This window comes from Anomaloglossus baeobatrachus, chromosome 3 (assembly GCF_048569485.1).
Source record: "Anomaloglossus baeobatrachus isolate aAnoBae1 chromosome 3, aAnoBae1.hap1, whole genome shotgun sequence".
Classification (NCBI taxonomy): domain Eukaryota; kingdom Metazoa; phylum Chordata; class Amphibia; order Anura; family Aromobatidae; genus Anomaloglossus; species Anomaloglossus baeobatrachus.
Window position 1 is genome coordinate 332438093 of NC_134355.1, and position 23526 is coordinate 332461618.

General features: G+C 47.5%; 1 protein-coding gene across 1 annotated transcript in view; it reads right to left on the minus strand.

Moving 5' to 3' along the window:
• The window catches only part of CRYBG1 (crystallin beta-gamma domain containing 1), a 448368-nt gene that overhangs the window by 263754 nt on the left and 161088 nt on the right, over positions 1–23526 (minus strand). Inside the window, exon 2 of the mRNA XM_075340074.1 lies at positions 19743–19869. Coding sequence (XP_075196189.1) covers positions 19743–19869 — 127 coding nt within the window. The remainder of the gene's footprint in view (positions 1–19742; positions 19870–23526) is intronic.

Here is a 23526-nt window from a genome sequence, read left to right on the forward strand (position 1 = left end):
ATCAGCCAGAATCTGGATGCGAGAAAAGCTGTCCAACTGTTCTCCCTCATTGATTAACATTGGTCAGAGTGCAATGCGAGATTTTCTCGCATTACACTCGTCCATTTTTCACGCTTGTGTGAGCGTGCCCTTATTCTCAGTTTGTTTCTATAAGACTTAAAGTAGCAAGTTTTCTGAAAGGAGAAAACTCTTTTTAAACCTTAACTCCACTTTCAAAAGAATAATGTAAAACTTTACAATGTAATCTTTTTCCTAACTCACTCTGCTAACCTTCAGAAGAGGTATTACAGGCCGTTCAGAACCCACTATGCTATCATATACAGTTTATAGACCTAAAATTGCTGTCTGGATAAACACTAAGGCTATGTGCCCATGTTGTGTTCTATTACGCAGCGTGTACGTCACTGCATGTGCGTCTCAGAACGCAGCCGAAAAGCTGCGTTCTGAGACGCATTGTAACTGCAGAATGAGTGACTGAAGTGAGCCGCGCGGTCATCGGTGCCGTCACTCAGGTTACCCGCGGCCAGCTCGAGTCCTCCACCCGAGACCTGTGGCCGCGGGTAACTTAAGTGACGTCTCCGCTGACAGAGTGACGCACTTCAGTTTCTGTGTGGAGCTGACAGAGAGCGGCTTCATGTAGCAGAGCTGGATGCGTTGCGGGACCTCGTGTGGATTACGCCGGACCTGAAGGGGTGTTTGGGGATTTTAATAAAGTGGTGAAAGAGGGTGTTTTTTTGTTTTTTATTTCAAATAAAGGATTTTTTTGGGTGTATGTGTTTATTTACTTTCACTTACAGGTTAATCATTGGGGGTGTCTCATAGACGCATGCAATGATTAACGTAGGACTTAGTGGCAGCTATGGGCTGCCATTAACTCCTTATTACCCAGATTGCCACCGCACCAGGGCAATTCTGGATGAGCCGGGTAGAGTCCCAGGACTGTCGCATCTAATCGATGCGGCAATTCCGGGCGGCTGCTGGCTGATATTTTTAGGCCGTTAGTGTGCAGCCATGCCGGGTGATGCAATCCGATAATCATGCGAGTCATACTCATGTGTGAGCGCACCCTAAATGCAAGCCAAAACCACGAGTGGAGCAATCAGGGAAAAAGTATAATAGAAACATGGGCACCAATTCTGCAGTTTTCACCCAATCCTGGTTTTGTCTTACAAAAGCTGAGGTAAAAACTCACCAAAACCTAAACGTGTCCTAATAGAAACAATGGTACTGAACAGCAGACAGTAGGCATAATATTACATATACTGTATTTGACACACTAAAAGTCAACTTCCATATATATTTCACAGTAGTAGACATTAGTCCTAGAACATAAGTATAGAAGGCATCCCAGGCATTTATCAAGTTGTATCTAAAGGATGTGAGTGGGCAGGAATGACCACTGGAGCATTCCTTCGGAAGAATACCTACCTGACATACAGTACCTCCGATAGGGTTCGCTCACACAAGCGTTTAAATTGGATGAGTGCAATGTGAGAAAATCTTACATTGCATTCGGACTAATGTCATTTAGTGAGTCAGAGCAGATCTACGATTTTTGTCTCATTGGCGGTTTGTCTTGGATTTTGAGCACCCATACAAGTCTCTAGGTGCGTGTCAAACATCGATCTGCACTGTTGTCACCCGAGTGCAGTCTGATATACACAGAGACAGGCGGTGACAAAGATGGAGAAATTAATCTCTCCTTCTAAGCACCTGTCAGCCAAATCTCGATTCTGTAAATATCAAAATAATTAATGATTGTGTATTTTTAGACCTAAAAGTAACGTAAATATATAATTTAAGCTACCTTAAAAAAAAAGTGACAGGTCAAATATCTGCCAATTTTTGTTGTCATCCATATTTGCTAAGTAAGCATTCAATCACTGAGCAGTACTAGGGTGCAGCAGAATAATTAATAGTGTTTTACATGTGCAATAACCGGAGCTGCCACCATTAGTGACACCATAATTCTTCATGGTTACACATGCAAAGGAAGTTGGGCAAGACAGTGCACTTATTAAGCAACGTCATGTTTTTCACAACTTGAAACAGATTTTGTCACCACTGATTTAATTTGACACATGCTGTAATATTGACTAATATTGAGATGTAAGAGATATAGGTCTGGCTTGGGGCCAAACAGATCATCAAATGTATCTCCGAATGCAGGAATGTGACCTCCATAAAATGTAGAATAATGATAATGTTAGATAGAAGCATAGACTTACAATAATGAAAAATGAAAGAAGACATAAAATGCTGTAGGGAAGGATCCTGACTCATAAGATATGATCAGATGAATCAATCTTTTTGACAAGATTACCTATCGTACCTTATTGAAAAGAGCTATAGGTGGAATGTAATGTTTCACTACAACTATGTTAATAAATGTAAAGAATGCATCATAGATACTCTTATATTCTCTATCTAAGGCCTCAGTCACATTAACGTAGAACATCTCATTCGAGAGCATCAGAAGCGATATGCTAATGACACTTGGCTCAAGCTCTACTGCAAATGTGAGACGAGTGTCATGCAACTGCAATCCGATACTGTCACATACGAGAATCAGATCACAGGTGCATAGAAGAACTAGAGATGAATCTCCCCATCTCCTCCATTGTCTGTCTCGACATACAGTATATCGCACTGCACTCAGATGTCGCCCGAGTGCAGTCTGATGTTTCACATGCAGCCATTGACTTGTATGGGTACAAGTGATCTGAGATACACTGCCAATCAAAGCATAGTGCAATCTTTTGTTTAGTCGGTTTAGAGCTAAGGAAAAAAACTCACAATTCTGACCTGCAACATTGACTAACATTAAAAATATCAAATTTGATCAGCTCACCTCAGCCAGAAAGAATCTCTCCGCATGGATCCTGGGGAGTAGACTAGGGGGTACACTTGTAAAGGCAGAAAAAAATCCAGCGATGTAGATTCTAGACTCAGTCAGTCCCGAAACTTGTCTGTGTTTGGATGCGAATGAGATGGCGTCGATAAATTGTCTCCGGTTTTATGTTTTCTAATTTTGTTTCCCTGTGGAATGTTTTTTAATAAGAAAAAATAAAGTCTTGGATGTTTTAGAATCTGCATCGCTGGATTTTTTCTGCCTTTACAAATGGACTAACATTGATCCAAGTGCAATGGGACATTATCTCTCATTACACTGGTCCGATTTATACTCTAATGTGAGCAAGGTCTAAAAGTGACTCTCATTGGTAAAATATGAAAAAGCCAATTTTCCTTGACTGGGCCATGATATCTGCTGTTCATAACCCTAATAACATTGGTATACAAAAAAATTGAAATCTAACTTGTCAAATCCTGTTTTCCAGGATGTCAGGAGGTCTCCATCAACATTAGATTGTCTTCACTTTCTGACAAATAAGATGTTATGTCAAATTTAGATCTTATCTAGAAGTCTCAATTTGCAGAAGTACCCTTGCAAATAACCCATTTAGAAGCAGTTATGCCCTCTTGCAGATTAACCCTTTAGGTACAGCTATGTTGTCCTCTTGCAGATTAACTAATTAGAAGCAAATGTATCCATCTCCTTTAATAATGCTGAAAAATTTAATTTAATGTGTAATAAATAGTATTATTCGTTATATAATAATGCACACCCCCTCACATTTAGTACATTCCAGAGAAAAGAAGGTCACCAGATTTCGTGCTGATTCTGGTAATATGGAAGTAAAATCTGTCATGCTTTAATACTGGGAAAAATCATTTAGTTTACTAACAATACATTTTGAGAACATGAGAACATTCTTATGATTACATAGTTTTCAGGGAAGAAAAAAAGAGAGACTAACCGCTCCACATTAAGGACAATGCATTCCTGGTTCCTATTTTGCACATTTTTTTTTTTTTTTTATCAAACACTATTTTGTGAGATAAATCCTAAAAATCATATGGCCTATGTAGCTTTTCATAAAACAGACTGGAGTTGAAAATTGGTTGTTCCTGAGATACTGACTAATTGTCTCCTGGCTCTCTCATGCTTCCCATCCCTAGTAATTACATTTCTTGTGTGAGAACTATACATTTCTAATCAAGTACAGGGTGTGACCCAGTTAATTAAAAACAGAAAAGCAGAGGTATAAACACTGTTATTAGGATTTTTTTTTGTAATCTCTTTTGAATAGAACTCTATTCAAAAGTCCAGTTTTTATGAGGATTCTGCTGTAGTATGCTGTCTATTTTATCCCAGGCTATATTGCATGTTTCAGATGTAACGTGTTAAGAAGATCACTGCAGCTTAGGAGCCATTTGTTTTAAAAGGTAGTGTGCCATGGCAGCCCAGGCTGTAAATTGAGTACCAGACAAAATGGTTACTCTGATTCCAGCCCAACATTCACAGCCAGCACCAGCTTCAGTGAAGAGAAGACTGACATAGTTTACATCTATTACACCATACTACGTAGGAATCCATCTTGTATTACGTATATAACACCCAGCAGGAGGTAATAGAGCGGCATAGAGCTCCCTTGCTGCTCGCTTAGTCTCCTTCCACTTTCAGTGGTAACTCCCAAGCCAGAAGCAGGACTTCTAACGAAGGTGGCAAAATCTTGAGATGCTTGATAGACAGACTTTTGCTAACTCCAGTATTCCTCTTCTTAAAAGGGTGCTTCACCCATATTTTTTATTTTTTAGATCGATATTATATTGAAAAACAATTTTTCTCTCAAATACCTTATGTTGGCAATAGTACCTGTGAGAGGCGCTATTGCAGACCGCTGTTCCCCATTGTAATACTGCAGGTAACGGGATACGCAAGGACTGCACGGAACCACGGGGGTTAATCAATGCAGATTTAATAATGTATTGCACAACACAGGTGGAGGAATAGTGCGGGAAAGGAGGGGGAAGAAAAGCGGGAATGTGCACAGCAGTAGATATAATGCAATATACATACAACCACTTTGAATAACTTGTCAAGGATAGGAAGCCTCAGATTGTACTCCCAAAAGCAAAACACAGAAATCCTTATTCAACAAAAAAAAACGCAGAGTCCTTGTTATCTTACTCGTATAACACAGTGCAGTCTTTTCCTATCTGTCCCTAACTAAAAGTAGTGTGCACACTTAACTGCAGGTTTCAGCGTGGGGTAACTCGTCACCGTTGGGGCCCGTATTCCGCTGGCAGACACCTCTAAAGTTCAGTCTTTGTCCCGGGTCTGTAACTTGCACGTGCTGCCTGGCTCCTCGCTCCACATCCAGCCTCTTTGGATCTGTAATTTTGTAATTTGCACGTGCTGTCTGGCTCCTCGCTCCACATCCAGCCTCTTTGGATCTGTATCTTGGGGGAGACACCACGCAACACTCTGAGGTACTTGGACCTCGGAAAAACAGGGCAGACTGAGGCCTTCTATCTTACAGCCCACTCCAGCACACTCCTCTCTGCCAAAAACACACAGACACATGTCGACTCCTCCTCCTCCTGTTCCAGACTCAATCTAGTCACTTGAGCAGCAGGTGGCAGCATAACACAAGGAAGTCCACCAAACAGTCTTTTAACCTATATATATATATATACATATAAATGTTAACAGGTCTTACATTTCCCCCTCTCTTTAACCTCGGCCGTCCCGGCCGATACACTCCTGAGGCACTCTGCAAAGGGGCACACGGTGGCAACTCCTGCCCTGCTTCACAACCTGTTGCTTGGGAGCCAATGTCGTAAAACAGGATTCAGTGACAGAACACACAAATTCATCTGCCAAGTACCGATCAGGGGGAATACCAGCATTAGCCCGCTCAGTCCGGCGTGGCACCACAGCTAACTCGCCAGACGTCGGCGCCGTATCAGGGAGTACAGTATTCTCGTCCCCATCTCTGGAGATTAGTGACTCCTGCTCTGCAGGGGTGGCACCTGTGTCTTGAACGGATGGGGGTGTGGATCTCTCCCAGTCTGTTGGGTTGGTCGGGGCCCGCCACCATTCTTCATCATCAGAGCCCTCTTCGAAGGTAACAGGAACAGGCACAGGCACCGTCTCCGGGGTACTTTGTCTGGTCCTGTCTTCTGAATAGCAGGGCCTCAGCATATTACGATGCAGGATGAGGGTGCCGCCTCTTTGCTCGCCTCTCACTTCGTATACTGATCCATGGGGCGAGATTCTTCTGATCACAATGTACGGCTCTGTTTTCCAGCGCTCGCTCAACTTGGGTCTCGGGTGTTTCTCTGCAACTAGTACTCTGTCTCCTGGTAAGAACGGGGTTTCACACACAGGTTTCCGCTGCGGGTGTGTCTTTTCTTGCAACCGCTTGGTGACAATTCGATGGATAGTCTCCAGCCGTCGACGGTGACAATCAACCCAGGAACCTACGCTCTGACCTTCACTGATCTCGGGGGGAGCTAGGTTCAGCTCTTCAATGCCTCTTCCGGCTCTTCCAAACAGTAGCACGTATGGGGTGTACCCAGTGGTGGAGTGGACACGATTATTGTACGCCCACACGAGTTCTGCGAGATAGCCGGGCCAGTGATTCTTACGATCATCCTCCAACGTGCGTAGCATTTGTAGGAGGGTCCGGTTAAATCTCTCGCAGGCTCCGTTGCCCTGCGGATGATAAGGCGTAGTCCTTGACTTCTGCATTCCGTAAATCCTTTGCAGCTCTCTCATGACACTGCCCTGAAAGCAAGCTCCTTGGTCAGAATGTATTCTTTTGGGGCAGCCGTACACCCGGATAAAGTCATCACTGATGGCTCGAGCAGCTGATTCAGCCGTCTGATCTCTGGTGGGCGTCACCACCACAAATTTGGAGAAGTGATCTGTCATCACAAGGCAGAACTGATAGCCCCGGTGGGAGTGGCCAATCTTGAGATAATCGATCATGAGTACTTCCAACGGCTCTTTGGTTACAATAGTCTGTACTGGTGCTTGCTGTGGAGGAGCCTTACTTAACTCGCAGGAACGGCACAGTTTACAGGCCTTCTCTACTGCCCGAAGCATCTGAGGACAGTATACTATTCTTTGCAACCACTGGTAAGTCTTGTCCGGTCCGAAATGGGCTCCCTTCTCATGCGCCTCTCGGGCCAATGGTACTGCCATCTTCTGGGGTATCACTACTTGCCACCGTACTTCCAACTCCTCTGTAGCTAGGTGCACCTTCCGATACAGCATCCCTTCTTGCACCGACAGCTTATCCCACTGGCTGAGAATCTGGAGGGCCACGTGCGACAGCGTGGCCCGTATTTCCTTTCTAGGCTTGCGCTGCTGGATCACCCACTCTTTCACTTGAAGCAGTTCTGGGTCAGATGACTGGATTTTCACCCATTCCTCTCTGGTTTGGCCAAGCAGGCGTGATGTCGTGCCCGACGTAATTTCCAGCATACGAGCCTCTACCACTTGAGCGGTGAATTTACTAAAGTCCGGAATTTCGTCTTCCTCCAACTGTTCATCTCTCTCCCCCACTGGGGCTTCGGTGGTAACACGAGAAAGGGCATCCGCATTCTGATTTTCATGCTTAGAGCGGTACTGCACATGATAATTGTATCTGGACAGTCGTACCAGCCACCTCTGTTCCATTGCTCCCAGTTTGGCGGTGGAGATGTGAGCCAGGGGGTTATTATCCGTATAGACTTCAATTTGAGCTCCCGTGAGATATTCCGAGAACCTTTCGGTTATTGCCCATACTAGTGCCAGTAATTCCAACCAAAAGGAACTGTAATTCTCGGGGTTGCGCTCGGCTTCTCGCAACGTCCGACTTCCATATGCAATCACCCGTTCAGTACCATTCTGTACCTGGGCCAGTACTGCACCCAGGCCGTAGAGGCTCGCGTCTGTATACAACCGAAAGGGGAGGTTATAGTCTGCATAGGCAAGCACAGGGGCGCTAACCAAGGCCTCTTTCAATCGGTGTAAGGCTTCTGCTTGTCTTGGTCCCCAGCAAATTTTCTGTGCTTTTGGTCCTTTCGCAGTGCCTCGGAGCAATTCGTGCAAAGGTTCTGCCTCCTTCGCGAAATCTTTGATAAAGCGACGGTAATATCCGGCTAGCCCCAGGAAAGCTCGAACCTCCCGCACTGTGCTGGGTGTGGGCCATTCTAGCACTGCTCTCACTTTCCCATCGGAGGGCTGTACGCCGGCTTCCGACACCTTGTGTCCGAGATATTCAATCTCTTCCTGAAAGATCCGACATTTTTTTGGTTTTAGTTTAAGCCCATGGGCCCGTAACCGCTGAAACACTTGGCCCAGGTTTTCTAGATGTTTCTCAAAGGTTGCAGAATACACTACTATGTCGTCCAGGTAAATCAATGTGGCCTCGAAGTTCATGTCTCCAAGGCAACTTTCCATGAGGCGCTGAAAGGTTCCTGGGGCATTATTTAGTCCAAACGGCATGCGGTTGAACTCGAAGAGTCCCATGGGTACAATAAATGCGGTCTTGGCCTTGTCTTTCTCTGCCACAGGGACCTGCCAATATCCGCTGGCCAGATCGAGGGAGGAGAAGTAACGTGCCTTTCCCAACGCCGACAGGGACTCCTCTATCCGGGGCAGAGGGTAGGAATCACGAACCGTGCATCCATTAAGCTTGCGGTAGTCAACACAGAAGCGGGTAGACCCATCCTTTTTCTTGACCAGCACGATTGGGGCAGCCCATGGACTCTGACTTTCTCTTACCACCCCGCTCTTCAGCATCTGCGCCAAAAGCTCTTTTACCTCTTGGTAGTAGTTTGGGGGTATTTGCCTGTACCTTTCCCTGATCGGTGGGGCATCTCCTGTGGGTATTTCGTGCTGAATCTTGTCAGTACAGCCGAAATCTTCTGCGTGACGGGAGAACGTGGCTTGATTCTCCCAAATAAAGTCCTCTATGGCTTGGGCTTGCTCCGAATCGAAGGGGCTCAGGTCCACTCCCATCTGCCCTAAGATGACGCGACTGTTCCATTGATCAGTGGGTTTCTCTTTTCTTTCCATAGAAAGAGCCCAAGTCCAGGCTTCCCCTGCCATGGGCTGCAATTCAATCGATTCTGCAGCCGCCACCTCTTCGGGCGCCAGGTAGACATGGGCCAGAACAACTCCCGAGGTCAAGGTGTAGGCCTGTTCACCGGTGTTCACGCAACGGAAAGGGACCCTTCCATTTCTTACTGTTGCTAAAGTGCGAGCCACCAACGGTTCGTCTCTGTTCTCTTCACCACGGTAAGGCTCCACCAACACCTCCATCCCCTCGAGTGTACGGTGGGCCCCGACTGGCAAGGTGAGGACTGTCTCACGATTTGGAGGTAGAGTAATTGTTGTCTGTCTAGGGACTCGAACCCTCCCCACCGGGTAGCGGCTCCCACCATTCTTCCACAGTCCTCGGGCACGGATAAGGTGTTGGAAGACCTTTTGGGCAGGCCTGTTAGCAACTGTCGTCTTCCAGTAATCACAGCCCCCCTTGTTGAAGAGCAACTGGTCTAATTCTTTCAGGACGTTCATGCCCACGATAGCTGGCACCTCTCTGTCGTACCGGCCCTCCGTTAACACAATCCCTTTTTTGCCTAAGTTCTGGCCACAGGCACGTATGTTCATCCACACGACCCCTACAACCGGAATGGGAAGATTGTTTGCAGCCCTCAGTTTGATATGTGCCCCTTTGTCAATGGATACAGTTTGTCCAAAATGTTGGTAGAAGAACTGTTCCGGCATGGTGGTCACTTGGGACCCAGTATCCATCAGGCATTTTACTTCTTTCCCTTCAAATTCGGCCGTGATCGTCGGCGTGCAGGCTGCTATATCTTCAGGGCGTTGGTTTTCTCTAAGCTCAGTTGGTCTCCCCGCCATGTGCCCATCCATGGAGGGAGGCACTAGTTTAACGGCGGTCTTTCTTGAGAAGTCTTCCTCTCCGGACAGTGTCGGAATAAATGGTTCCGATTTCCACAGTTCCAACACCGGTAGTCTTCAGCGGGTCTCGGTCGTCTCTGCTCGATCTGTCCCCTCTCTTCTTGATAGGTATGCGTGCGGGTATTTGGCCGCGGTGCTGTCGTTCTTACTTCTGACGCCGGGGCTTGCATATTCTTCAGCAACTCTTGTAGAGCAGTAACAGTCTCTTGTAACTGATCCACTTTAGCCTCAAGTTGGCTCGGTTCTCGGTTTTTCTCACCCGGGACTACCTTATGCATACAAACTTCACCCAAGGCGTTCTGCGGGTCGCAATTTTCAGTTTGTGTGCGGGAGACTGCTTCTTCCAATATTTCCTGGAAAGTTAGTTTTTTTTCTACCCTGAGCCGTTCACGGAGGGCACCTTTGATCTTGGGGTTATGTAATCCGCGGAGGAATTGATCTCGCAGGGTACGGTCAGCATAACCGGGGGTTTGTGCTAGCTCTGGCTCTGCTGTAAGCATTTGTCTCATTATTCTCTGGAGTGCATTTGCATACTGTGGCAGACCTTCTTCTTCACCCTGCAGCCTGTAGAACAGTTGCGCCTGTAAATCTCCTGCTTCTGGTTTCCCGCCATACACTCTCTCAAGAATCTTCACCACCTGCTCTAACGTCTTTCGTTCACTCTCAGGGCGCAATAAAATAGTCTCTTGAGCATGGCCTTCAAGGGCAATCAACAATATCTCCCCTTGATTTTCTGCAGTTACTCCTGCTACTCTCAACATGCCCCTCACTCTCTGCGCCCAGTCATGGAGAGGTACATTGCTGCCAGTAAATTTTGGTATATGGGTCAGCATAGCCCCCAGGGACAGCTGCCTTGCTGGTATTCCCCCATCAGGTTGTATTAGAACACCTCCATCAGCGACACCCCCCTGTCCGTCCATTGTTCCGTACCAGCCTGCGTACCCTGCCGACTACGCCAAATGTAATACTGCAGGTAACGGGATACGCAAGGACTGCACGGAACCACGGGGGTTAATCAATGCAGATTTAATAATGTATTGCACAACACAGGTGGAGGAATAGTGCGGGAAAGGAGGGGGAAGAAAAGCGGGAATGTGCACAGCAGTAGATATAATGCAATATACATACAACCACTTTGAATAACTTGTCAAGGATAGGAAGCCTCAGATTGTACTCCCAAAAGCAAAACACAGAAATCCTTATTCAACAAAAAAAAACGCAGAGTCCTTGTTATCTTACTCGTATAACACAGTGCAGTCTTTTCCTATCTGTCCCTAACTAAAAGTAGTGTGCACACTTAACTGCAGGTTTCAGCGTGGGGTACCTCGTCACCGTTGGGGCCCGTATTCCGCTGGCAGACACCTCTAAAGTTCAGTCTTTGTCCCGGGTCTGTAACTTGCACGTGCTGCCTGGCTCCTCGCTCCACATCCAGCCTCTTTGGATCTGTAATTTTGTAATTTGCACGTGCTGTCTGGCTCCTCGCTCCACATCCAGCCTCTTTGGATCTGTGTCTTGGGGGAGACACCACGCAACACTCTGAGGTACTTGGACCTCGGAAAAACAGGGCAGACTGAGGCCTTCTATCTTACAGCCCACTCCAGCACACTCCTCTCTGCCAAAAACACACAGACACATGTCGACTCCTCCTCCTCCTGTTCCAGACTCAATCTAGTCACTTGAGCAGCAGGTGGCAGCATAACACAAGGAAGTCCACCAAACAGTCTTTTAACCTATATATATATATATACATATAAATGTTAACAGGTCTTACACCATCACGCCAAGTTCCACACACGTCACATCACTGCGGCCAGCCCCACTCTTCCTGACTCACTGAGCTGTGGGCGGTATTTCACCGCTTGTCACAGCTCAGCGTGTCTCCTGCGAGCAGCACTTTGCTGTGAGGGAGGAGGGAGCAGGGAGCAGGTGGGCTATGACGAGTGGTGAAACACCACCGACAGCCCATCACTCACGGACACTGCGGCCACGGTGTCAGGAACTTGACGTGACGTCACCAGATCCCCGACGTCACGGAGGCCGGGAGTCATGGTGCGGGGAACAGCGGTCTGCAATAGCGCCTCTCACAGGCACTATTGCCAACATAGGGTATTTGAGAGAAACATTGTTTCTCAATATAATATTGAACTAGACAATGAAAAATATGGGTGAATCACCCCTTTAAAGAGTAAGGGCTCGTGCGCATGTTGCGTAATTACATGCATTTACGCTGCATATTGCACCGCAGTGTAAATGCATGCGTCCTGCATCCCCTGCAGAATCTATGAAGATTGTGCATGATACGTGCGCACAATGCTTTTATGAATGCAGCGATTTGGGTGCTAAAATTTTGAACCAAATCCGTGCGTTCATAAAAGCAGCATGTCAATTATTCCGTGCGCTATGGATGCAGCTCTTACTCTGTCTATGGTGGGGGCAGCAGCCATAGCGCATGAAATCGGCTTTTTTTTGTACAAAAAACCTGCATCCATTATGCAGTGTTTCTGCAGCGATTTAACGCGCACATGTGCTGTCAAATCGCTGCAGAAGGTTCAGCAGTTACGTGCGCATGAACCCTAAGAGCTTTTATCATTAAGTTAAGTTTCTCTTTAACCAACTGAAGGCTGATCACTTTTTCCCTGTTCACGACCAGGCAATTCTGAGATCAGGACCCTAGAACAACAAAACATTTGTCTCTGCAGCCCCACCCTGAATGGGGTGGAAGTGTGCATACTCTGTCCGTTTTACATTCATTGTCTATTACAGGGGTGGGCAATTAATTTTCCCATGGGGCCGCATGAGAAATTGGGATGGTTTTAGAGGGCCGGACTAATATAATTACCGGTACCTCAGTTCTACCCAATACTGTATATAGTGTATATACTATCCCTTCATAAACAAACAGTAAGTTAAACAATACAAAGATTCAATGAAAATATGGAGGTCAGTAAGTGGCATAAACATTACTTCGGTTAATGGGGGGCATAAGGCATAAACATTACTGGGATCAGTGGAAGGCATACACATTACTGAGGTCAGTAAGTGGCATAGATATTACTGGGGTCAGTGGGGGGGCATACAAATTACTGAGGTCAGTAAGGCTGCTTTCACACATCCGTTTTTATCCTCATTGAATTGTATTAGCACCGGATTGTGCCTGATGCCGTTGCGTTTCATCTGGCGTGCGTCGGATCCAGCAAAATTTCTGTGTCCGGCTGCCTGAAAGGACACACAAGGGAACGTTTTTTGTCAACAGCGTGTTGTAAAATAAAAGCCTATGGGCGCCGGATCTGTCGTCATGCGGCAAAAAACACATTCCACCGACGGATCCAGTTTTTTTTAACTTGGCATATTCAGATATGTAAATTCCTTTCTGGTTAGAAAATATCTCTCTGTCGATGTCGGCTGGTCTGTCTCTCCCTCTCACCCCTCTCTCATACTCACCGATCACCGGCGCGGCGCTGCACAGTGGTCACAAAGCTCCCGCGGCTTCTCCAGCTTTTGAAAATGCCGGTCGCTCATTATTCCATTTCGTATTCACTGCTTCCCCCGCTCACCGGCGCCCATGATTGGTTGCAGTCAGACGCGCCCCCACGCTGAGTGACAGCTGTCTCACTGCAACCAATCACAGCCGCCAGTGGGCAGGTCTAAATCTTGCAGTAAAATATATAATTAAAAAAAAACTGTGCAGTCCTCCCCAATTTTGATACCAACCAAGGTAAAGCCACATGGCTAAAGGCTGGTATTCTCAGGATGGGGAGCCCCACGTTATGGGGAGCCCCCCAGGCTAAAAATATCAGCCAGCAGCCGCCTGGAAATGCTGCATCCATTAGATACGACAGTCCGGGGACTCTACCCGGCTCATCCCGAATTGCCCTGGTGCGGTGGCAATCGGGTTATAAAGACTTAGTGGCAGCTATGGGCTGCCATTAAGTCCTAGCTTAGTGATGGCAGGCATCTATGAGACACCCCCCCATCACTAAACTGTAGTGAAAGTAAATAAACCTTTATTTGAAATAAAAGACAAAAAAAAAACACCCTCTTTCACCACTTTATTAATCCCCAAACACCCCTCCAGGTCCGACGTAGTCCACACGAGGTCCCACGACACATTCAGTTCTGCTACATCGGAAGCCGACAGGAACGGCCGTAGAACACTGCCACTCACTGTGAGCTCCACGGAGCAACTGAAGTGAGTCGTGCTGTCAGCAGTGACATCACACAGCTGGATTCTCGGTACAAACTGCTACAACGGATCTGTTTTTTTTACCGGATCCCTCGCATCAGTTTTACTACAGTCTGCTACGGATCCATTGCATCAGGCACAAACTGGATTGTGCCTGACGGCAAAAACCAGGTGTGAAAGTAGCCTAAGTGGCATAGACATTACTGGGGTCAGTGGGGGGCATACACATTACTGGGGCCTGTGAAGCATACATCCTGACGGTGGTGGCCTGTGGGGTATACATAATGGCCCTGGGGACGCTGAGTGTACAGGCTGGCAGCACTGCAAGACGCTGGGGGCACAGGCTGGCAGCACTGTAGGATGATGGGGGCACAGGCTGGCAGGACGCTGGGGGCACAGGCTGGGGGCACAGGCTGGCAGGACGCTGGGGGCACAGGCTGGCAGGACGCTGTGGGCACAGGCTGGGGGCACAGGCTGGCAGCACGGCAGGATGCTGGGGGCACAGGCTGGCAGGACGCTGGGGGCACAGGCTGGCAGGACGCTGGGGGCACAGGCTGGCAGGACGCTGGGGGCACAGGCTGGCAGGACGCTGGGGGCACAGGCTGGCAGCACGCTGGGGGCACAGGCTGGCAGCACGCTGGGGTCACAGGCTGGCAGCACGCTAGGGGGAACAGGATGGCAGGACACTGGGCGCACAGGTGGGGGGCACAGGCTGGCAGCACGCTGGGGGCACAGGCTGGCAGCACGCTGGGGGCACAGGCTGGCAGCACGCTGGGGGCACAGGCTGGCAGCACGCTGAGGGCACATGCTACTGCGGCTAGCAGCACTGCAGCAGCAGAGTCTGAGAGCTCCTCTGGCTGCCTTCTGAGTCCCCAGTGTGTCTGCTTCTTCTATTGCAGGCACAAGGGACCTGAGAAGACACAAGTGCTGGACTCTCCCCTCCTGCAAGCAAACTGCTCTCCCCATACAGGCACACTGCTCTCCCCGTACAGGCACACTGCTCTCCCCGTACAGGCACACTGCACTCTCCCTGCTGCTACTGGTGCACATTACCTCAGTTGCAGAACAAACTTTTTTGAAGCAGCCGCTGTGGAGATGAGCCAGTCACATGTGAGGATCCTGGGTAGAAGGGGGTGGGCAGAGGGGGCGTGGCCAGCATCAGGAGAGCAGGAGGAGGGGACAAGGAAGACAGGAGTGTGTGTGTCCAGCTTTGAGAGGGGGCGTGGCCGACAGCTAAATGGGCGTGGCCAGCAGCATAGATACCATGGAAGGCATCCAGAGAGTGTGGCCAGGATCCAGAGGAGGCGTGACTGGCAGCAAGAGGGGGCATGGCCGGCAGAGTGCGGGGGTGTTGCAGTTGGCTCACTGCACTGCGGGATACATAGCTCCCGGCCGTGAGAGCGGGGCTGAGGCATAGATCAGGCCACGCCTCCAACTGTGAGCTAAGACGGGTGGGCCGGTCACAGAATAGGCGGGCCGCATCCGGCCCGCGGGCCGCCCCTTGTCCAGGTCTGGTCTTTTAGACTGCCAAGCAGGAAAAATTAACAATTTTTTTCTGGACTTCAAAAAGAGCAATCGGCTCTTTAGCTGCAGTGAACCAAACACTAAATCATATGGCAGAAAATTCCATAGTCGCACAGCTAAATGGAATTTGTCTGCATGTTTTTGCTACCTCATCGGAGAGCAACATAATGTAGGCAAAGAGACCCTGATTTCAATGATGTATCACTTAGATTACTAGCTGCAGCTGTTCTGACACAATCAGAGCTTTTAGATTTAGTAAAGCAGCAGAGCAGTGAAACCTTCCCCCACCCACATCAGGCTCTCAATAGAGATTGTACATTGACAGTGAAGTGGCAGAGGAGGGGGCGTGCCGGCCAGCCATGCGCGTGACATTGTAGTCCAGCAATGATAATCACTAAGTGATAAAGACTTTAGTTTAAGTAACCAATAGCCCATAGCCTGATAAGAGAGGCATAGTTGATTTTATTTTTTTTTTAACCCTACATCATGCTGTCTTCAGATTACATAGCAAAAAACTGCTGACAGATTTCCTTTAAGGATCCTCGTCAATAAAGCAGAGTCTACTTTATTGTTATCAACGCACGCAATTGTATAGAAAGAAAACTAGACCACATTATGTACTGTCCATTTTTATATTTGCACACTGAATGCACGCAATTTTATAGAAAGATAAGTAGACCAATTTATGTACTGTCCATTTATATATTTGCACACTGTAGAATGATCCCCTGATCCCCACTAAGCTGTCTTTTTTCCATATTGTGTGACGCCCTGGGCAAGCCAGGGGTCACAGGTCACAACACCACCACACCCCACACTCCAGGTAGGCACATCACAGCTAAACTACAAATCCTTGTTGCCTTCCTCCAGGAGTTTGATGATGCACACCATGGGGTGGGCCAGGCGGACCGGAGTAGGGCAGCGGAGCACCGTTGTCCAGTCCCCGTTGGGACCACCATTTTGTTTGTTTAAAAGTGAAAATGATAAGAAAAATATACCGAAGTTTAACCTGATTTGCCTTTGTGATTGAACCGGCTGGAGCCGGCACCGTTGTCCCCGTGGGGACCGTTTAAAGTTTATTTGCATGGGAACTATCCATGGACAAGCCCGTGAACTTGCAGGGCACCACAAACGTTAAGTGGCTTGTAAATATATTGGTTACCGTTACCGTTTCCGCAATGCCGCCTCCGGAGAGGCAGGTTGGAGGGAGGGCCCTGAGAAGAGCAGGCTAGGGCCCAGCCACCAAAGGAACCGGTGGCCACCCTCTGGAGGGAAGGACAGATCCCGCTCGGGTAACTTGTGCTGGACTGTGGGTCAAGGGGTGCTGCCTGGGTTTTAGGGGCAGCATCAGGGCCAGGTTGCTTGGGTGGGAGAGAGCGGAAACCGTGACCGTAAACCGTTGCAACGTTTAAGTAAATGTGCCTCCCGTCTTGGGAAGAGTTATTAAAATGTTATTCATGTTTTCTTAACCTTGTTACCCCCTTTTTACAGAAAAATAAAACCGGTGTAGGACGGCAGCCCTCGGACGGTCTGCATTTTGCTAAGGGGGAATGTGACGCCCTGGGCAAGCCAGGGGTCACAGGTCACAACACCACCACACCCCACACTCCAGGTAGGCACATCACAGCTAAACTACAAATCCTTGTTGCCTTCCTCCAGGAGTTTGATGATGCACACCAGGGGGTGGGCCAGGCGGTTGGCTCCGCCCACCGAGGAGCTCACGACTCTGGAGGCGGGAACACCAGGCGGATTAGCTCAGAGAGGAGCAGGAGAGAGGAGCTAAGTGGAGGAGTTAAGAAAGTGAAGCCCAGGCAGGGCAAGAGTAAACAGTAGAGTGAAAGTGAAGGAAGGAAAGTGGAAAAGGGAGGAAAGCAAGTGAAGTGACAGAAGAGGAAGAAAGCCTGAAGGGTCCAGCTTTGTGTAGGGCCAGATCAGCAAGGTCAGCGACGGCGGTGACTGTCTGGAGTGGGACCGTTTGGAAGTTCCTGGAAGGACCCCGTTGGCTGTGTGCCCGGTGGTCTGGAGCAGTGTTCCGAAGGACAGTCAGCACCAGGGCAGGGGCCTCTCGGACCCCGGCAAGGCTAGGAGTCGCCAAATTTGCCAAATCCGTCAGTGACGGGGACGCAGATCCCCCAACAACCAAGTCCCGACTGAAGGCAACAGCCCAACCTGAAGCAGAGAGACACCGCCACCGCCACGGCACCAGTTTCTCAGGGCCAGCGCCTGCGGGCAAAGTGTAGAGCTCCTCCGGCCCAGATTGTAGTCGGGGAGCGGGTAACCAGAGGGAATCCACCGCTACCACAAGTCAACCATAGGTGCAAGGAAGAGGGACATCACCGTCACCTACCGGGAGTGCAGGTGCAGCCGTCTGTGGGACCGTCCTACCAGCCGTTTGGTTTACCGTACAAACTGTGTCCACGTCTCAGGCTGAGTACCACAGTGCCGCAAGGCACAGCGCTGCCCCCGCGTCCCTGCGCCCACCAAGCCCTGCACCACACATCTCATCACCGGGCCCCGGGATCACCAACCCCTACCAACGGAGGGGCAACACAACACCTGGCTGCTCCGCATCACCATCCCCGGGAGCCCCGCATAGAGCAGCGGTGGTGAAATCACCACAACCGTGGGTGGCGTCACGGACAATAATCATCCCCACACCCCACAAATCCCTTTCACTCACGGCCGAGGAGTGCCGCTCGAGAAACCCCCGGGATCCGGCCTACGGCTCGAGCCACCACTGAGCAGCGGCCGCCGGACCCGAGCAGAAGGGGGTGAGCGCGGTGTGATGACACCCTCCTCCCCGCCCGCGACAATTGCGTAAACCCAAATTTGAACATCTGTTTTAGAACTGCAATCCAATCAGGAAACAATAGGTTAGTAATCACCAAGTGATATAGTAAAGGGGTATTCCCATCTCAAAGATCCTATCCCAATATGTATAGGTGTAATTATAATATTAGCAAACACCTCCAGTTAGAAATGTAGTATAGTTCTCCTGATATAGCCATGTCTCTTACCTCATGTGCAAGGCATTGCAGCTTAGGTATCCACGGTTACGCCCACGAGCAAATAACTGTCACTATATGGGTGGACGTAACTATGGATACCTAAGCTGCAATGCCCTGCACCTGAGGTAAGAGACATAGCTATATCAGGAGAACTATACTACATTTGTAGTTGGAGTTATTTGCTAATTTTATTACACTTGCTTAATATTGGGATAGGATCTTGGAGATGGGAATACCCCTTAAGGCCCTGTGCACACAATGCGGATTTACCACAGATTTTTCCGCAAATTTGCCGCGGAATTGCTGTGCGCACACTGCGTTTTTTCATACCCGCGGATTTACCTGCGGATTTTTCGCTGCGGATTTAATGAGCATGTAATTTCTTTTCCGCAGGTACCTGCGCTTTTTGCCATCGATAATGGTAAAAACCGCGGGGACCAATTTGCGGAAAATCCGCGGTAAGTCCACGGCAAAAACACGGGTGCGGTTTTTACAGCGGGTGCGGGATTCTTTCAAAGGGTCCGGATTTTTCTTAAGAAAATGGCACTTTCTAGTGCGCACGTAGCCTTAAGGCTATGTGCGCACGTTGCGTAAATACATGCAGTTACTCTGTGCTTTGCAGCGCAGTGTAACTGCATGCGTCCTGCGTCCCCTGCACAGTCTATGGAGATTGTGCAGGGGCCGTGCGCACGTGGCGTTTAAGAGCGCAGCGCTTCGGCTACTGCCGAAGCGCTGCGTAAAAAGAAGTGACATGTCACTTCTTTCCTGCGCTTTGCCGGCAGCTCCTGCTCTGTCTATGGCAGGAGCTGCAGGCAGAGCGCATGGAATCGGCTTCACTACGGACATTTCTGCAGCGATCTAAAGCGCACATGTGCTCTTCAGATCGCTGCAGAAATTTCTGCAGGGCTAGTACGCAACGTGCGCACATAGCCTTAGGCTGTTTATTCATACACAGTAGCTGTGCAGCTGCTGATAAACTACACTGGCCCTGAGTCCCCTTGGTCTTTCCACTGCTTCCATGCACAATCACATAATATTGCAGGGAAACCACTGTTTGTAGGGAAACAGCTTTTTCTCAGCAAAATTATGAGATTGTGCAACGCAGCAGAGAAAACACCACAGCGGCACAGGGCTGCCACAGTTTTTAGCCTCAGCATGTGAATAAAATTAAGTGATAAAATTAGTCTTTGCTTTCAAAGTACTTTACCATATTCTCTTGGAAATTAGTATGGCTTCCCCTCATGTTGGCGATAATGATTTGATGGTCTTCCGGGGAGTTTACAATCACTGAATAGGGCCGCAACTGATGATCACCGTCTGCAGCATCAAATGATCTGTAACAAAAACAGATTGTCTTATATTAGTACATACAGATGACTCTCATCTTTAGGCTAATTTCCCATGATCAGTATTTGATACGCTTTTCCCACTGCATATTTTAAAAAAAAACCCGCAACATCTTACAGTTCTAGCTAATTAAAATAGTATATATAGACTTCTCATGCTCGGTGTGCTTCTTTCTTTTCACCCTACGTAAACTGACTTGCGGTGTAATTTTTAAATCTGCAACATTTCAATTTCTTTCCGTAAATATGCATTTCAATGAGATGATGAAAATATGTAGATAAAAATTGCATATTCGTATTTAATATGTTTAGAATATGGAAACGCAATAAAAACGAGTGCAATTTTCACATAAGTTTATCAATAATGTTTTATGAAAGCTAAATAATAGGAAATGTGCAAAACAGTTTTATGTAAAACATGTAACAAAAGCAGACCAAAAAAACAAGGGCATTAAAAAACGCAATAAAAATGTAGAAAAAAAACCCCAAAAACGCAAGTAACCTAATATAGCTAATTCAGGCAGAAAATCTGTAGCATAAAAAGTTCACCAATTACTCATTTTGCGAATTTAGAATGAAAGATCAGACAGCACTAGCATTAGTTTATATTGTTAGGGCTCATTCAGATGTCATTTTTTTTCCTTGAATCGCACTATACTTATTGTCTGTGGGGTTGTTGCATACAAATGTATCAAAATATTGTCTGATTTTCATCCAGAAAAAATGACTGATTTTCATCTATATTGTCATACATATGGAATCCATATGATGTTCATATTTATACATCAGAATAAAGCTTGCAAGAGTATAAAAACAGTTTCCCATAGTGGATATAACAAGTCTACACACCCATATTAAAATGCTAGGTTTTGTCATGTAAAAAAAAGTATACCAAGAATAATCAATCGAGAACTTTTTCTACCTTTTTAATGTCACCTATAATCTGTATAAATCCATTGAGAAACAAACTGAAATCATATTGTTGTGAAAAATAAAAAGAAAAAAATTAAAATAGTGTATTTGCATCAATGTGAACACCCTCTTATAAATGGGGATGTGGGAGTGTTCAGAATTAGCCAATCACATTTAAACTCATGTAAAATACCGTATTAGGCCTCTTTCACACGTCCTTGTCTCCGGTACGTGTTTGGTCCTTTTCCTCTCGTACCGGAGACACGGGCACACGCAGACCCATTAAAATCAATGGGTCTGCGCTCACGTGCGTGTTCTGCCATGGTCCGTGTGTACATGTGGAGCATACGTGTGTTTGTGTGCTCCACATGTCAACATGTCCGATTTTCTACGGCATCACGGGTGTCACACGGAACGCAAACGGACCACACGGAGGTGTTCCGTGTGACACGCACCAGAGAAAACACACGTGTCTGAGAAAAAAAAACCTTTACTCACCTTCTCCTGGCCTCCTGTCTCTGCCGCTGCTGTCACTTGCTTCCGACCACCGCTCATTATGCTCATTGCATATTCACTTCACTGCGGCCGGAAGCAGCAGCAGCGGGGAGTCGGCCGGACCGGAGACCAAAGATCAGCACCACGGACAGCGACGCCAGGGACAGGTGAACAGAAAGTTCCCGTTCTCAGTGTGTTATCACGGATAACACACGGAGAACACTGGTGTGTGCCATAAACACGGCTCACGCAGGGCAATACGCACCTTTGACACGTCCGTGAAAAACGTGCGTGATTTTCACGAACGTGTGAAAGAGGCCTTAGTCAGTACACAGCTGCCATCATTGACATCATTCAAAGTAGTATATTCCTGGCTTTTACTTAGGCCCCCTTCACATATCCATTTCTCCAGTACGCGTGGTGTCCACATTCCCAAGTATCGGAGACACACTCACTGCACACTAATTAAAATCAATTAGAATCTTCACACCTCCGTGTTTTTATAGGGACCATTTGTCCATGTCAACCACATGCGTGTCTGTGTGATCCCCTTGGAGACGTATCCTTTTTCCAGCAACACAGATGAAACACATACAGCATACGTCAATGGAAAATGGTGATTTTCAGACCGCACTTTGCGTTTCTAAACGCTGCATTTAATTTGCATATTTTGTGGCAAAAACCATGCGTTCAAAGAAGCAGCATGTCAATTGTTTTTGCCATTTTGGGTGCATTTTGCTAACATTGAAGTCAATGAGAAATGGCAAAAACCAAGATTCCAGCAAATTCCTGCGTTTTGCCTGCTTTTTCAGTGCAGAAAACATGCGTTTTGGACTACCAAAACGCATGCTTTTTGGACATCAAAATAATCATTTGACATGTCCCTTTACACACACACAAAATCCGACAATTACATTTATGAAAAATAAGCATTTATTGCTATTTTTCTGATAAAATGTATATTACCGCTATAATTTTATGAATTACGGTATATCTATTTTCATTATTTCTCCCATTAATATAGATTTTTTTTCCTTTTTTTTTTTTTTTTTCTTCTCTTTTTTCATTCTTTTTGACTGTTTAAACTTTATTAGGCAGTGTCTTGATGTTCAAAACGCATCTGTCAAAACCCAGGTGAAAACGCATGTAAAAAGCGCTGAAAACGCATCAAAAATGCGGTAAATACGCATGCGTTTTCAGCGCTAAAGTTCAGACAAAGGCAACTTTGGTCAAATCAATTAAGCCCAAAAGGTGCGTTTTGAACTGCAAGTAGGTGAACGCAAAGTGCGTTCTCACCCTAATCCACGTTTCTTCTGGTTCCTTCATACTATTCCACTCTGGCTGTAATCAGGATCAAATCTCATTTACTTGAAGTCCAAGCACAACAGTTTTCCACGTCATTTTTTTTCTCTGGCCAAGGTATTGAGGTCAGACCATGGACCCCACAGAGATGCCCATTAACATTGGTGATTTTTGTTTTTGCCCCACCTATCGGCTTCTCGTCAGTGCCCTGTGTCCACTCTAGTACTTGAGCTGAATGTCTGAGCCCAGCAGAATTTTTCAGCTACTGTTGTCAATACAGTGTTTGATGGGATTTTCTACTCTTTTGGCTTCTGACATTTATTTTGAGCCTAGTTTGCGGGGGGCATAAGGAGAGTGGGTACTGTAATGCCAATATTTCCTGTACTACCCGGCAGGGTCGCCGACACATTGAAAGGTAACGCCGGTGTTCCCTGCATTGGTAGGCACCGCCTACGTACTCACCACACCGCTCCTTTACCCAGCTGCTCCTCTTATTCTTGTGTCCACCACAACTCCCAGGTCCTGAGCTCTCCACATAAATTCCCTGGTCACATGCACACTCCCAGCTTCTTAAAGGGGGAGCATGCCCACATCTCATGTGTGCTGGTGTGCCACCCCTGCAGCGGATCGAACCGCTCGGATCCGGAAGTGGTGATTACTCGTGGCTCGAGGGTCTCCGGACTCGGGGGCTAGGGGCCACACTCAAATGAAAAGGGGGTATTTACAGGGGAATTGGTATAGTTCGTGACGCCACTCGTGGTGTATGGTAATTGGGAGTACTGGGGTGATATAGTAGGGCAGCATGATGACGTTACCCTCCACGGGTAGGGGTAGGCCCCGGGACTCTGGATGGTGATGTGGGGTTGCAGTGAAGGGGTTAGTCGGGTACTCACTCAGCAATGAAGCAGACGCTGACAACAGGGTAAACCAAGTCTC